Below are 16890 nucleotides of genomic sequence, written 5' to 3' on the forward strand. Positions count from 1 at the left end.
ACTTGCACATTGCAAAAAATGTGAGGTCCGGTAGGAAAGAAAAAAGCTGACAGTTCCATGTACATTAAAACGAAATTTACTTCCAGATAAGAATGAGTTTATAAGTTTTCGAGCCGATTTTCGATTTGAGGGACATGCTGGCAACTTACGAACGACTTTAACGAGTTTTCTGCAGAAGTTAAGAAATCTATTAATTTATATTATAAAGAGATAGCTGAGGAGATGGATGAACAGTTCCGAATCCAGTGGAGCGATCACTTAAATAAAATAAACTAGTTTGCAGAAAAATGAAGGAACCATTGAAACTAAGTCGTCTACTATTCTTTGGTCGGTTTGAAAAAACGATTCAAATTCAATATAAAGGGTGATTTTTTAAGAGCTTGATAACTTTTTTTAAAAAAAAAACGCATAAAATTTGCAAAATCTCATCGGTTCTTTATTTGAAACGTTCATTTAATGTTGACCGCGGCTGCGTCTTAGGTGGTCCATTCGGAAAGTCCAATTTTGGGCAACTTTTTCGAGCATTTCGGCCGGAATAGCCCGAATTTCTTCGGAAATGTTGTCTTCCAAAGCTGGAATAGTTGCTGGCTTATTTCTGTAGACTTTAGACTTGACGTAGCCCCACAAAAAATAGTCTAAAGGCGTTAAATCGCATGATCTTGGTGGCCAACTTACGGGTCCATTTCTTGAGATGAATTGTTCTCCGAAGTTTTCCCTCAAAATGGCCATAGAATCGCGAGCTGTGTGGCATGTAGCGCCATCTTGTTGAAACCACATGTCAACCAAGTTCAGTTCTTCCATTTTTGGCAACAAAAAGTTTGTTAGCATCGAACGATAGCGATCGCCATTCACCGTAACGTTGCGTCCAACAGCATCTTTGAAAAAATACGGTCCAATGATTCCACCAGCGTACAAACCACACCAAACAGTGCATTTTTCGGGATGCATGGGCAGTTCTTGAACGGCTTCTGGTTGCTCTTCACCCCAAATGCGGCAATTTTGCTTATTTACGTAGCCATTCAACCAGAAATGAGCCTCATCGCTGAACAAAATTTGTCGATAACACATTTCGAAACCGAACACTGATTTTGGTAATAAAATTCAATGATTTGCAAGCGTTGCTCGTTAGTAAGTCTATTCATGATGAAATGTCAAAGCATACTGAGCATCTTTCTCTTTGACACCATGTCTGAAATCCCACGTGATCTGTCAAATACTAATGCATGAAAATCCTAACCTCAAAAAAATCACCCGTTATTTGAAATATTTGGACCTCTATATGGGATATGGTTTTTAGATACTACATAAATTTGAAATATAATAAATATTAATAGTTTTAAATAATACATTAGTCATGTTAACATTTTACAGTCACTGTAAGTTTACAGATTACTTTTTAACAGAGATAACACTGTTCCCTTGTGTTCATACCAAATGAACACATCCCTGCATTGTCCTCTAAACTGGTCGAAAGACGAATTAGAGGACAATGCAGAAACACCAACCGCACCAACATATCTAATGAGAATCATTCTTATAAGAATACAACAAGCAAAGGAAGTGCAAAATAAGCGGACGGACAACCAACCACTCGATCACCACAATAATCAGGATCAGGAAGTAACCATCCAACCAACGCGGGAATACCCACCACAGGTCATATACAAGATTATAAGATATAATTTCAATTGTAATTAACACTTAAGGTATTATATACGGTGCTATTTTACCTAACCCACCCTCTCATTTATAACAAACATACACACACACTCTTATATAAATTAACCCAAACATATTGTATATACCCCATATAATATAAATTGTGAATTTTGATATTGAAAACGAAATCATCTCTTTTATTTGGCAACCGACTATTTCGAAGTTGAATACCTCAACATTTTGGTCCAATCGAGCCGGATCGGTGCCAGATAGAAGGCGAACACACCCAAAAAATAACAACCGTTTGGATCAACAGGATTTTAATCAAGCCACCAACAAACATCATCGTTGGATTAAAACCCGCCGGCAATTTTTACCGCAGCAACAGGATTTCATCAAGCCACCAACAAACATCATCGTTGGATTAAAACCCGCCGGCAATTATTACCGCAGCAGAAGGGAACAAACAGGTTAAACACTTACCCACCCAACTCAACAAATTCACCAAAGGCAACATACGTGGAAAGTATTGTAAGTACTTAAATACAATTTCGGAAAAACTATTTCATTAGTGCAAATCGAAAAAAAAAAAAAAAAAAAAAAAAAAAAAAAAAAAAAACCACAAGCAAATATTGTACTTAACAGGTATTAAATACAAAGCATTTGCGAATTGTTATTGCCATTTTCCGCTTTGCACATTATACATATACTTATATACGTACATACAATATACATATTTTTTGAGCGCCAAGTAGCCTTACTCTTGGCAGCTACACATTGTACATTATACATATATACGTACATACGTACTACAATATACTCGCATATTTTTTGAGAGCCAAGTAGCCTTACTCTTGGCGGCTACCCATACGTACAATATATTCGCATATTGTTTGAGCGCCAAGTAGCCTCACTCTTTGCAGCTACCCATACGTACAATATACTAACGTATCTTTGAGCGCCAACTAGCTTTACTCTTAGCGCACACATACACGAACATATATATTTGCATTACCCGCTCTGCTCAGAGCACTGCTAGCGTACGCAAAACAAACTGCGCGTAAGCCACGATACCCGGTAGGAAAAAATTCAAACGACCCATTAGGAAATTTTTCGTTCATCGGAACTTAAACAATTTTTGCGACCCAAACCCCAAGATTTTGTGTACTTATAAGGTACAGACAAAAAAAAAAACATCTTAATCATCAACCCTCTATACACCCAGAGGACAATTCAAAAAAAAAAAAAAAAAAAAAAATTTTTTTGATTTTTTCGCCAGTTTTCGGAATTCGGTTTTTATTTTTATTTTTCAATAAAGAAAATATAATTACAAATTATTATAATTGTTTTATTTAAAGTTTCTAAAATCTTGCGACACAACTCTTTAAACAAATAGTTTACTTAAAATGGAAGATTTCAAATTTTGTATGTCCGATTTGTTCGAATACATTGAGGAACATTACGACACCCCACCCGAGGATGAGTCAGTTTATACTCTGGAAATAAAAAGAGTTGAACTGACCGCGATTTACGAAAAGGCAAGTAAATCGTACGACGCCTTTCACAGAGACCCACACAAACCCGAGAATATTGACTTCACTAAAGTCAAGGAAAAGTTCAAAAAGGGACACCAGTCATATCTCAAATGTTTGGGATCAATCAACAGAACGATTGATGATCTCAAGACCCCAAATCCAGTCATCAAGGAACGAGCGTCAGAAGAAAAATCATCGATGGACTCTGGACCCTCATTACACCTACCCCCATGTGACACGGATATATTCCATGGCGATTTTGTAACATGGCCCTCATTCAGAGACATGTTTACGGCTATATACATCAACAATCAAAAAATAAGCAACGTGGAGAGACTGTTCCACCTAATCCAAAAAACCAAAGGAGATGCACGAGGGATTGTTAAAAACGCCCCCCTAACTAATGATGGATTCGTGATGGCATGGAGGGACCTCGTTTCACAATATGAAAATAAACGAGTGCAGGTCAACGCGCAATTGAAAGTTTTGTTTAATCTACCCCAAGCAACCCAGGAAAGCGCAAGCGCAATCAAACACCTCCAGAGGACCGTAAACAATTGTTTGACAAATCTACATAATTTAGATATAGACACCAGCAGTTGGGACCCTATTCTTATATTCTTATGTGGATTAAAGCTACCCAAAAGCCTGCTGCATCAGTTTGAAGACACCCTGGAAGACAACTCCGAAATACCAACCTGGAAAGCTTTCGACGCGTTCCTTACCCATCGATACAAATCTCTGGAAGCCGTAGGAAATCTGACTGAACCCGCTCCAGCTACCCATTCCGAAAGTGGACCCTCTAGAAAAGGAAAGGACAGGAAATATAAAACCTTTCATGCGAACATTTCAAAAACGTCAACTTTAAATGTTTCACAATCCGAAAACCCTATAAGAAACAACAACATCTCGAAAAGATCGGTCGATATCGAGAGTTGTAAATTGTGTAGAACACAACATTCCATTCGGGAATTCCCAACATTTTTAAAAATGAATGTCGAGACCCGCATAACCACTATAAAAAATAATGGTTACTGTTATAATTGCCTTGCATTATCCCACAATTCCAAGGACTGCAAGAGCAAATACTCGTGCAGAATATGCAGAAGAAAGCATCACACCCTTCTGCATAAAGAGGTCACACCCAGATCTCAATCCCCCCCGCAAGGACCAAGAGCCTCAAACCCGGCTCTTGATTCAAACCCATGTAGTACCTCCCAAACCCAAACTCCCAATACAAATCCGCAAGCCTACACAACCCTATTACAGTCCACTGAAGATAGAACCCAAGACCCACTCAACTCATGTAGGAAGCAGATTTTGTTAGGTACTGCTATAGTGCATGTTTACAACAAAGGGCAATTATATTCAGCCAGAGCACTTATAGACTCAGGGTCAGAGGCCACATTCATTTCGGAAAAATTCCAAAGAAGATTGGAAATACCAACAATCTTAGGAAATGCGCAAGTGACAGGATTAAATAATACAGTCTCCGCAAAAGTTACCAAAACTTGCGAACTCACCCTTCAATCTCCAACAAACAAAGAGTTTAAGATAACAATCCACGCCTTTATCTTAAAAACTCTAACGGATAATTTACCCAACCACCCAATCGACCCAACAATTGTTAATAAGAAACTCGGTTTCAGTTTAGCGGACCCATACTTTTATAAACCCAGACCAGTTGACATCCTTATTGGAAGTGACTTGTACCCACAAATACTACTCAGTGGGGTTCAAAGAAATGTTTTCGGGACACTACTAGCCCAAGAAACAGAATTCGGTTGGATTCTGTCAGGACCCACACCCGAGAAACCTATTTCACCCTCTATAATGTCGTTTTTCAATAAAATGACCCCAGATAAGCTGCTGACACAATTTTGGGAAATAGAAGAAGTTCCGAGAAAACCCTTACCCTCAAATTCGGACATCTTGTGTGAGCAGAATTATGAAAAAACCACCCGCAAACACTCAACAGGGCGATATGTAGTGACTCTACCCTTTAAAAACCCCGAAAACATCGAATTGGGTAACTCAAGACATATAGCACTAGCTCAATTTCTTCGAAATGAGAAATCACTCTCAAGGAAACCCGAAATAAAAACGGAATACGACAAAGCCATCAACGAGTATCTGGAACTCGGTCATATGACCAAAATAGAATATAACCCAGCGGAGAATACGAAGGCATACTATCTACCACATCACGCAGTCATCAAACCCGATCGCTTAACGACTCAACTGCGAGTGGTATTTAACGCATCATGCCCCACATCAAACAGAAACAGCCTCAACGATGTATTACACACTGGACCTATTCTGCAGGCAGACTTGGTAATCCTAGTGGTAAAATGGCGTATGTTTCGTATCGTATTGAATGCAGATATTCAAAAAATGTATCGTCAAATACTCGTTGAAAGCCAACACACCCCGTTCCAAAGAATTTTATTTAGGAAATCGATGAATGACCCAGTAGAAGATTTTGAGCTACAAACAGTTACCTTTGGTGTCAACTGCGCCCCATATTTAGCTATACGTACTCTCCTCAAATTAGCGGATGACGTACAAGAGACCCACCCACTTGCAGCAGAGATCATCCGAAATGGAATGTATGTCGATGATGTACTTGCAGGAGCACACGACCTACCAACAGCATTAAAGGCACGAGATGAACTCACCTCATCTTTAGAGTCCGCAGGATTTGCTCTACGCAAATGGACCTCTAACGACCCAAAAGTCTTATCTGAAATCCCAAAAGAGCATCTATTGGACACCAACTTACTCAGTTTACCCGAAACCAATAGCACAAAGACCCTGGGAATAAGATGGAATGCCAAAAAAGACGTATTTATGTTTCTCATCAACCCTATTCCAGATAAGACAACATTCACTAAGAGAGAAGTACTATCGACAATAGCTAAATTGTTCGACCCAGCTGGTTGGCTCAGCCCCGTTGTAGTCACAGCCAAAATAGTAATGCAACAGATATGGCTCGATAAATCCGATTGGGATGAGAGCTTAAAACCCTTAACTCTACATCGATGGAAAACCTTCATTAAGGACTATGAAGCCCTTAATCTCATCGAAATTCCTCGGTGGACCCACTTCTCAACATCAGCGACAGTCACCTTCCACGGATTTTCTGATGCATCTGAAAAAGCTTACGCAGCAACCCTATACATCAGAGTTTCTATAAACGCAAACACCTGGACAACTCTTCTAGTGTCCAAGACTCGTGTGGCCCCAATAAAAAGTATATCCTTACCGAGACTAGAACTTTGCGGAGCTGTACTTCTGGCAAATCTAGTGGATGCGACCCTACCCCAGTTAAATATTACACAGCATCGTACTCACCTTTGGACGGACTCTACTATTGTTCTTTCTTGGCTAAGCAAACCCCCTTGCTCATGGACAACCTTTGTATCCCATCGAGTTGCCACAATAGCAGAAAAGGTAGGAACAGACGATTGGAGTCACGTTGAAAGTCAGGACAACCCGGCAGATCTGGCTAGCCGTGGATGTACACCGCTGGAAATGGTGAATAATAACCTCTGGTGGCACGGACCCCAATGGCTAAAACTCGACCCAAACCATTGGCCAGTTACCCGAAATACAGTCGACACAACACTGGAACTCAAGCCAATCAAGACTTTCGCCAACACAACACAAGAGGATATACTGGAGAGATTTTCATCATTACCCAAAGCCATTCGAGTCATAGCGTATTTATTTAGATTCAGCTCAAATGCCTCATCCAACAGATCACAAGACCCCAGCACTACGTTGGATATAGCCCCTAACGAGTTCAAAACTACCCGCACAAAACTCATTATTTTAACCCAAAGAAAACACTTCCAGGAGGAATACGAAGCTTTGACCCAAAAAACAAATATACCCAGAAAAAGTTCAATTTTGACCCTAAACCCTTTCATCGACCCCAAAGGAATCATGCGAGTTAATGGTCGGTTGAGTAATTCAACCGCACTATCATATAACGAGCGTCACCCGATTATATTACCCTATAGCAGTCGATTTACAAAACTACTCACCCAATTCACCCACTCAATTACACTACATGGTGGCAATCAACTAGTTTTACGACTCATGCGTACAGAATTTTGGATACCGAAGCTCAAAACCCTAATTAAGTCCACCATCCATCAATGCAAAACTTGCATTTTACACAAAAAGAATGCAACCACCCAAATCATGGCAGCACTCCCAACGGAACGCACAACCCTAACTCGCCCATTTGCAGCCACAGGAATAGATTTCGCCGGTCCCTACGACATAAAAAACTACACTGGAAGAGCATGCTTAATAACAAAAGGTTATGTATGCGTATTTGTGTGTTTTGCAACCAAAGCAATACACCTAGAACCAGTCAGCGATCTCACTACACGAGCATTCATGGCCGCATTCGCACGCTTCTTTTCCAGGCGCGGATGTCCCGCCGATCTCTACTCGGACAACGGAACTAATTTCGTTGGAGCGTCTCAGCTGTTAATCAACGATCGGCGAGAATTCATGAAATCACTCAAAAGTCAACTAGAAACGAGTGAAGCGCACCAAAACATCAACTGGCACTTTAATCCTCCAGGAGCTCCACACATGGGTGGACTCTGGGAAGCAGGAGTGAAAAGCTTAAAGAGCCACTTAAAAAAGGTGTCGCAGACCCAAAAATTCACCTTTGAAGAATTAGCAACCCTTCTTACCCGAATTGAAAGCTGTTTGAATTCTCGCCCTTTAAGCCCAATAAGTGAAGACCCCACGAATTTGGAACCTTTAACACCAGGCCATTTCTTAATAGGTACCCTTTTACTAGCCCCAGCAGAACCCAACTTAGAAGATGTAAATCTAAGCACTGCAAATAGATGGCAAAAACTAAAAATACTCCAACAACATTTCTGCAAACGATGGAAAGAAGAATACTTAAAAGAACTACACAAAAGATACAAATGGAAATACCCTCAACGCAACATAGAAGTTAATGATTTGGTAGTCATTCGACATGAAACATTACCCCCAAATGAATGGAGACTAGGTCGAATCGAAAAAACTTATTTCGGTTCAGACGATAGAACAAGAGTAGTAGATATACGTACTTCTCAAGGCATAATTACCCGCCCAATAACCAAAGTAGTATGTCTACCCAATAATTAATAAAATTTCTTTATAGTGACATGGCTCCTCTAAACAACAGCAGAGCATCCCACAACCGACGCAGCAGCCCAGCCACTACCGTGCGATCACTCAGCGTGACCCGAAGCATCACCCCACTCCCTGAAGAAGGGACCCTGGCGCGACGTCTACAACGTTTTAAATCGACCCTTTCCCCAATTCGTGAAGAAAGAGGAAGTACACACCGCACGGCACGGCGTACTATAACTCACCCAGCAAAACGCACTTACAAACACGTAGCTTGCGGAATATGCAAGAAAGATCACAGATTGGTGACATGTTCCAATTTTACAAAAATGAACTTAAACGAAAAGTTTGACGCAGTTACCAAGTACAGGTACTGTGTCAACTGCTTGGCCAGATCACATCAGACCCAAAAATGTACAAGCGAAAAACGATGCAACACATGCAATGGGAAACACCATTCGAGTCTTCACGGTCACCCCAGGTTGTTCTGCAAAGAACCAACCAAATCAACAAACATCGATAAGAGATACAAAAGACCCAATGATGTTCCAACATTACTGGCCAAGCCGACTCTCATACCCACGGCGATGATAAAAATGAAACACAACGGAAAATGGAACAAAATCCGAACAATAATCAACCCGACCCGTAAATTATCAATAATCGCATCAGAACTGGTACAAAAGTTGAGGCTACCAAAAACGTATCTTGACTCACACCGTGTGTGCAAGGTTGTTATAGGATCACTCACTGATCCGGACTGGCAGGTGGAAATCAACTGCCTTGTAACAAACGAGTTACCGACCCGACCCTATAATCGTGACATAAGTGGCGAAATCATGAAGAAGTTCGACCACTTAGTCCTAGCCGACCCGATGTTTTTTAAAGATGACAAAATCTTATTGGAACTCGGGGCAGATACGTATCCTAAAATTATGAAACCCGGATTATTCAATCCCGACAACGGCACTGTGATCGCACAAAACACTGCACTCGGTTGGACCCTCACCGGTGCTTGTGCGATGTAACACTAAGTACACAAAAACCCAATTACAATATTACATCAACTCAATCTTGAAACAATCAATTAATAGCTTTTTTTCGCAGACCCTTCAAGGCGGCCGGGATGTTCATACCAAATGAACACATCCCTGCATTGTCCTCTAAACTGGTCGAAAGACGAATTAGAGGACAATGCAGAAACACCAACCGCACCAACATATCTAATGAGAATCATTCTTATAAGAATACAACAAGCAAAGGAAGTGCAAAATAAGCGGACGGACAACCAACCACTCGATCACCACAATAATCAGGATCAGGAAGTAACCATCCAACCAACGCGGGAATACCCACCACAGGTCATATACAAGATTATAAGATATAATTTCAATTGTAATTAACACTTAAGGTATTATATACGGTGCTATTTTACCTAACCCACCCTCTCATTTATAACAAACATACACACACACTCTTATATAAATTAACCCAAACATATTGTATATACCCCATATAATATAAATTGTGAATTTTGATATTGAAAACGAAATCATCTCTTTTATTTGGCAACCGACTATTTCGAAGTTGAATACCTCAACACCTTGCATAATGGTAATAGGAGAAAAGGAGAAATCTGCAAGAGGAAGAAAGAAACAAGTAGCAGAAGAAAACTGTTATGAGGGGAATAAATCTCTACACCAACTAAATGTAATTTGAAATTTGAATTCCTTAACATAGTATGTTTCTTTAACATACTTCGTTGGGAAACTAACTTAAGCTTAGCATAAAACCCCTCGTGTTAAGTAACAGCAATACACATTTCGGAGGTTTGTTGTTTCCCCTAAGTTTCTCTCAAATTTATAATTGCAGTAATTCAACTATCATATAAGACTTCGAATAGTTGAATTATATTTTCAAGAACTTTTGAAACTATTAAAGTTTGAATTGAATTCAAATTTTGAACCTTAATATATTTTGTAATTGCCATTTCACCAAAATTTATTCATTTAAGGGACGTCCCTCAATACTGTTGTCGATGAACAGACTATATGTTGAAAATTAAATTTTTTACCACGAAAGGTTGAAACAACATCACACTCCACACTTATTTTCTGTTCAGAATTCATCTGGATCTAAAGGGGAAATTGAAAACAGTGAACTTTCCCCAAAAGAAATTATTATTCCATAGAAATGTCACCATAAATATTTCTTCTTGCTTAAAAAGTTTAAACAACATTTCAACACACAGTTGTGGTGAAAATTAGTATAAATTCTTAAGTGTCGTGGCCTCACCACAATGTTAATTTTTCCTTGCTATAAATTGTACTTGCTCTAAATATTAGGTGTCTTTGGATCTGTCAAATATTTCACCAAAAATTCTAGGAAAATGCATCCATTTTTTACAACATTTCACCACAATCAGAAATTCATTGCTACCTGACAAGAGCAAATCTCGCACACAAGCACACGACTTCGTTCACAAAGTCAGTGCTGCTCTCTCCAACTCACCAGGTGTTCATTTATCCGTACAATGTGAGCACACAACGAGCGACGAAGAGCGACAACTTGCACGAGTGCGTTTTTCACCAAACTAGAGCTTAATTAATTATTAATGCATGCACACAAACACACACCGTCACACCTGCGAATGGCTTTGGGGTTGCGCGGCCGCCTGCCAAGTAGAGCCGACGAGCGTGTTAGTCGTGCAATGAACGTCAGTGACGGTTCACTTTCGGGCGGTGCAAAATTGACGTTGACGGGCGAATTCTGTGCTGATGCGCTATCAGTGCGTGTATTGACATATATAGCAATATTTTTTGTTGTTTGTTTGTCAAAATCATTTTTTTTTGTTTTGCTCACCTGCGGCCCAAAAGAAGACGGCTTCTTGGCAAGCAAATTGGTGTTGTTTGGAAAGCTAAAGAAGATTATTTGTGAATTTTAAATGTAGTAAATGCTTTTGTGTTTATAGATAATTAAAATAAAGAAGTCCAAGAAGTAAAATTTTGAGAAATCCTTTTGTCAAGCAATTGGAAATATTTACTAAAGTGTAAACTAGTGCAAAATATCTAGTTTTCATGTAATAAAAAAGTGATATAAAAATATGGAAATTGTTTTATAATAATAAATAACAAGTTTAATTATAATTATAATCCACAAAAATACAAAACTAAGAATCAAATGGAGTTAAAGTGTTAAATATGGGTTAGTTTAGCTTTTCAATAACCAAAAATCTTTAATTTTTATAAAAAAGCAAGAAATCTCATAGATAATAATTTGTATAATTTTTTTTTTTGGAGAAATACTCATTTATTGTACAAAATATTTCATATATTAATTATTAAATATAATAGAAATTAAACCATTAAAATACCTTCGGTCTTCTTATGCTCCTAAATGTATGCTAAATATAATAGTAAAGAAAAAGGTGCTTATTGCCGCTAATTATATTTTAGATAAAAGATGGGTATAAACTAAAGGTAATAGCGTTTTCTTTCCTCAAGATCATCATTAGCATTATCATTTACTTGGATTTTCAAATTGTGGATGAGCGTTGACCAGCATAATAGGAAGAATAGGAAGATATTTTTTTGTTATTTTATCATATAAAAAATGGAACATATTTAAAGAGGTATAATGTTGAAATATAAAGAGGCAGCATTTTCATCGAGAAAGGAAAACGCTATAAGACTTTTGTTTTCCTAAAAGATTTTTCTACGATTTATTTCGAAAATATAGGTTTAAGAATAAGTCTTATAACAAGAAATCATTATTTTTTTCAATAAATGACTTTAGTGATCTGTATAAGATTTAAGTCCTTATTTATAAATATAGAAACGTATTTTTTTATTTATTTCGAAAATATTCTGTAATTTACAATATAGTTTTTATTTAAATAAACATATTTAAGGTTTGACAACTTTTTTTTCATTTTTGTTTTTATTGTTTTTTTCCGAACCATCAACATCTCAAGAATATTGTGTTAAAGGTTTAGATCAATCGGAGAAAAACTAACGAAGTTAGGTAACTTAGGTTTGCACGCCTTCCAGCTACAAACCTGCGCTGAGTGTACAAGACTTTGAATCGATTTTCCCAAATATGTCATTTTTAAAGTCGGTGACCAGCCTACAGAAAAAACTACTGCATCGATCGTTTTGAAATTTTGAACAAATATTCTACATATATATAGCTCTCGAATGACGTGGAGTTTTTCCAAAAAATTTAATTATTAACAATATTACAATAACACATAGGTCGATTTTTTCGTCTAAAATCGTCATTTGGCTTAAAATTGGTAGCAAAAATTTAAAAAATAAAAAAAAAACTCGACGTCAATTGAAAGATAAAGTGATAAACTAAAGAAAGCATTTTGATTTTTTGGTTTCCGATGATACAGAGATGCTGTAGGCTGGTCACCGCACAAAAACTTCTTTTCGAGGTGCCCGCAGAGATCGACGATAAATCCTATTATTCCTCGCTATTTTTCGATAAATTTTTTTTTATGTATCCTTTAAATGTTGTACTTTCATATAATAATAAGTCAAATAAACCTACAGCAATAATTTTTTCTAAAAAAATTTATGAAAAAAGTTATTTTTTCGACGAAACAAACCTTACCCCCCTTAAGCAATAAAAATTTTCATTACTTTAATGAATATACCATTTTTAAAAAATTTTCAAAGCTTTCTAACCATTTTTGAATATTCAATATAAAGTTAAAATAATAATGATATACTGAAGAGTTTTATTGAAAAAAATAAATGAATAAATAATCCATAACCAAAGTATATTTCTTACTTTTTAAAAGAGTTTATATAAAATTCTTAATAGGAATATCTTTAAAGTTGAGAAACAGAGCAAAAAAAATTAAAAATTAATAAAAATTACTTCCTGGTCAGCTTTACATTTTTCACTTATTTTTAATTTTTGTTATAATTTTTTTAACCTATATTTCCATATTTGCATACAGTAATATTTTCTATAACAAATAAATATGCCCTCCAAACTAAAGAGAATGAGCTTAAACATTTGCAAATATCAAAATGAGTAAAGTTTTTACATATTTTAAATTAGTATTTTTTTTTAAACTATTTTTAAATATTTTTTGAGAATGTAAAATACCGTTGGAAATAGTTATATTTATATTTACTGGATTTATAACTAAAATGATGTGTCGTTTTTAAATGATACTTTATTATATATTAATATTAAAAAAATCTCATCAATCTCACAATATTAATTTTTCAACAAAATATATTTGTCCCGGCATACTTCGAAACCAAACAAAAAAAGCTCAGAAGTTAAATTAAATTTTTCATAATTAATTTTTCATGATTAATTCGCCTGTTTAAATTAAGCGCATTAATCTCTTCACCGCCAGTGAAAAGCGAATGTTTCATTCTCACGTACGCGTCTACCGATACAAGTGTACAGACATACAGAGACTCACACACACTTACGTACATTCCTTGCCGAATATGCCAGCTTTGTGGCCACAAACGTTCGAACAACAAAGCAAATTAATTACAAACACTATGACATGGAGTATATTGTTTACACAACAACAGAAACTAAAGCAACAGCAGAGCGTACTCTTAAAATAACAACAACAATAACAACAGGAACTGTAGCAGAAACACAAACAAATAATTAATTAGTCAATGGAACGGCAAGAAAATAGGAAAACGTGCTTGAAATGACAATTGACAATGAAATGGAGGGGAAGAGAGAGAAAGAGAGAGCGAGAAAGAGAGAGTATTAGTATAAATTGAACAGCTAAGAGGTAGGGGAGGGAGAATAAAAGTATTTTGGATAGTAAAAGTGAGGAAACTTGGAAGAAATGAAATTAATAACAAATCAATAAAATACAGTATCCAACCAAATTATTAAATAATAAAAATTTAAAAAATTAAAAAAAAATAATAATTTCCAGAAATATCATTAAAAACAGTAAAAATTTGAAAATATTAAATATTCTTAATACTATTTATAAAAATATTACGTCTTCTGCTCATCTTTAAAATTAATTATTAAATATAAATATAGATTATTCTAGTATTTAAAACTATAGTTGACTTTTTTTGGCACCAGTAAGTTAAATAGATATTTTCTGATAGCTTTTTCAGGTCTTAAGTACACAACCAGAAAACTTCAGAGTAAAAATTTTCTTATCAGCTACTTTAATAGATTATGTTAATCTGGCAACTCCTTTTTTATTTAATAATGTATGAAAATAATTTCGTTATTATATTTAATTAATTTACCTGCGACCATACTCATAACTAACCTTCTTACCTCTTTCATATTTTTACAGATACCCAAATGCTGATGACTCTTTGCGGCAGCTACTAAAATAAGGTAAATCACACAAACAAAAAAGAAAAACAAAATTAAAATGCTTAACAAAATATCAGTACAGAAAAAGTGAGGTTAATGTCATAACGGCAATTTACAAACAGCTGTGCGCCCTAAATAAAGTTGACAAAGTTGTTACTGGCACACACAGATTTACACACCGACCAGTGTTTGCATGACTAAATGGCATTAAAGCAGCCATAACCCAAATATAAATATAACACAGATTTTGGATAACAGAAAAAACTAAAAAAAAATAAATATCTTTGAGGGGAGTACGTGGGTGTACCCTGATCATTTATAAAATTTCAAGTGCAAAGTAAAACAAAAACAAATTGTTATAATCCACACAAAGCAAACTAAATATTGTAAGTAACCTTTTTGCAGGACCCTGGGCCATCCCTTAGTGTCCTGACAACTCCCACAAATCCACTCCACTCCATTCTAGCGGTAACTATGTATATAAGCAACAACAAGAAAAAAATCTAAAACGAAAAGTGACAAAGTGCGCGTCTAAGCAGTAGAAATATCTTGAATAAAAAAGTGCGAAAAAGAAAAATAGCCAAAAACACAGCGGTTATAGTGAATAACGAATTACTGTGAAGAAAATAACGTATAAAATGCAGAAGGACAGAAGGAAGCGAATGACAGCAATTGCGATAAAGTGACAATGAAAATATTTTTTTTTGTGGTAATGGCTACAAAACACATTACAACAACAACATCTCCAGCAATATAGACACAGCTTGCAGACGCTTCATATACGCCTCGCCCACATCTACCATCCACTCCCCGGCGCTGAGATCTAAAATGGATGATTTATAAGGTACATTAACTTGCATATTTTTAGGCGTTAAGACAGAAGTCACAGACTAACTGACATGGAAATAGCGGTAATGGTCATGACCGTTACAACCGAAATGACCACATATATATAAAACTTACCGTAGGCGTTCGTTTAATACAAAGTAAAGTCACATCCTTATGTCGAAATTCATTTGGTTCACTTGCTTTGTCTGTTTGTCATTGAAAGCGACTGGTCGACGTTCCAACGCATAAACACCAAGGTCACGCACAGCTTTTAACCTTTAATGTTTTGCATTATTTACAGCTGACAGGTCATGAGCATTGACTATGGCATGTGGTAAATGTGAATGTCTCCAAAAAACAATAAAAAACAACCCAGCAACAGAAAAGCTGCTACTTAACGCGTATCCGCAATTAGCGTAGTACCTACTAATGGCTTAACTAGTATATAAGGCTTAACAGTTTTGGCTGAAAAAGAAATGGTAGTTACCATTAGTTACATTTTTCTAGTTTTAAGATTAATAAGAAGAGTCTGTTATCTTCTCGAAAGACCCCAACCGAACTCGAATGAAGATGAAAATCCCAATAACTCCAATTTTATCGAACTAAAATTCAAGCTGTTCGGTATTTTAGAACCAGTTTTACTTGATACGAAGTTCTTGCTTCCTTCTCTCGGTTGTATAAGAAAGACGAAAAGAAAAGAGCCTTAGCAATATACTCGTCTTTATTTATTCCCTTTTCATTTCGATATCATTTTCAACTTGTTCCGAAAAGCTTCAACAGTTTCGAAAGGTATCTGTTCTGAAAAAAACTAAGATCCAAATATCTTCTACTAAATTCTTGTTGCCTTTTGAAGTTTCAAATAATTACAAATATTGACGTGGAATGTATTTCTATTTAAATTCTAATTAATATCATAACGGTAAAAAAGCGAGTTCTCTCCCATAGTCAATTAGCCTATTATAGTTTCACAAAAAAATCAACTTAGGTAAAAAATATAGTTGTTTCGTTGAGGCTTCATATAAAGCTTCTACAAGTCATACAAACGCTAATTATATTTATCTGATATCCTTTTTTGATTATACTAGTTTCGAAAAACTAATTTCCAAGTATTTGTACAAAGCTGTACAAAGCTATGCTAAGAATACTGTGTATATAAGTGTACTGTATATGCTAAGCTAAGAAATATATCAAATATATTTTCAATCTTTTTGAGCTTATGGCAATGTACATTTTGTTCTTTCATACTTCTCACCCAGCTTATGAAATTCGATAGAATTATAAGTACTGCTTCGAAGCAATTATGTTACCATTAGCCTTCCACGAAACAGTTTACTAAGCCCCAAATCAAGGATGATTCTATGAAGCCTATGTTGGTAGTGATACC

The 16890-nt window shown here is 36.2% G+C and overlaps 1 protein-coding gene across 2 annotated transcripts; it reads left to right on the forward strand.

Moving 5' to 3' along the window:
• The first annotated feature begins 1829 nt into the window (after window positions 1–1829).
• On the forward strand, window positions 1830–9795 carry LOC128922218 (uncharacterized). Of its 2 annotated transcripts, XM_054232016.1 has the most exons (3): window positions 1830–2190; window positions 8374–9376; window positions 9450–9795. In XM_054232016.1, exon 2 carries the CDS (start codon window positions 8378–8380, stop codon window positions 9368–9370), a length of 993 nt encoding a protein of 330 aa, XP_054087991.1. In that variant the 5' UTR covers window positions 1830–2190; window positions 8374–8377; the 3' UTR covers window positions 9371–9376; window positions 9450–9795. The 2 variants fall into 2 exon arrangements, with proteins under 2 accessions (XP_054087991.1, XP_054087990.1); XM_054232015.1 differs by having other exon boundaries at window positions 8374–9795.
• Window positions 9796–16890: the final 7095 nt, after the last annotated feature.

This window comes from Zeugodacus cucurbitae, chromosome 5 (assembly GCF_028554725.1).
Source record: "Zeugodacus cucurbitae isolate PBARC_wt_2022May chromosome 5, idZeuCucr1.2, whole genome shotgun sequence".
In the NCBI taxonomy this organism is placed as follows: domain Eukaryota; kingdom Metazoa; phylum Arthropoda; class Insecta; order Diptera; family Tephritidae; genus Zeugodacus; species Zeugodacus cucurbitae.

Bases quoted from the DNA above. Each gene is read 5' to 3' on its own strand.
- LOC128922218 (XM_054232015.1), top strand. From the start codon at position 8,378: ATGGCTCCTCTAAACAACAGCAGAGCATCCCACAACCGACGCAGCAGC.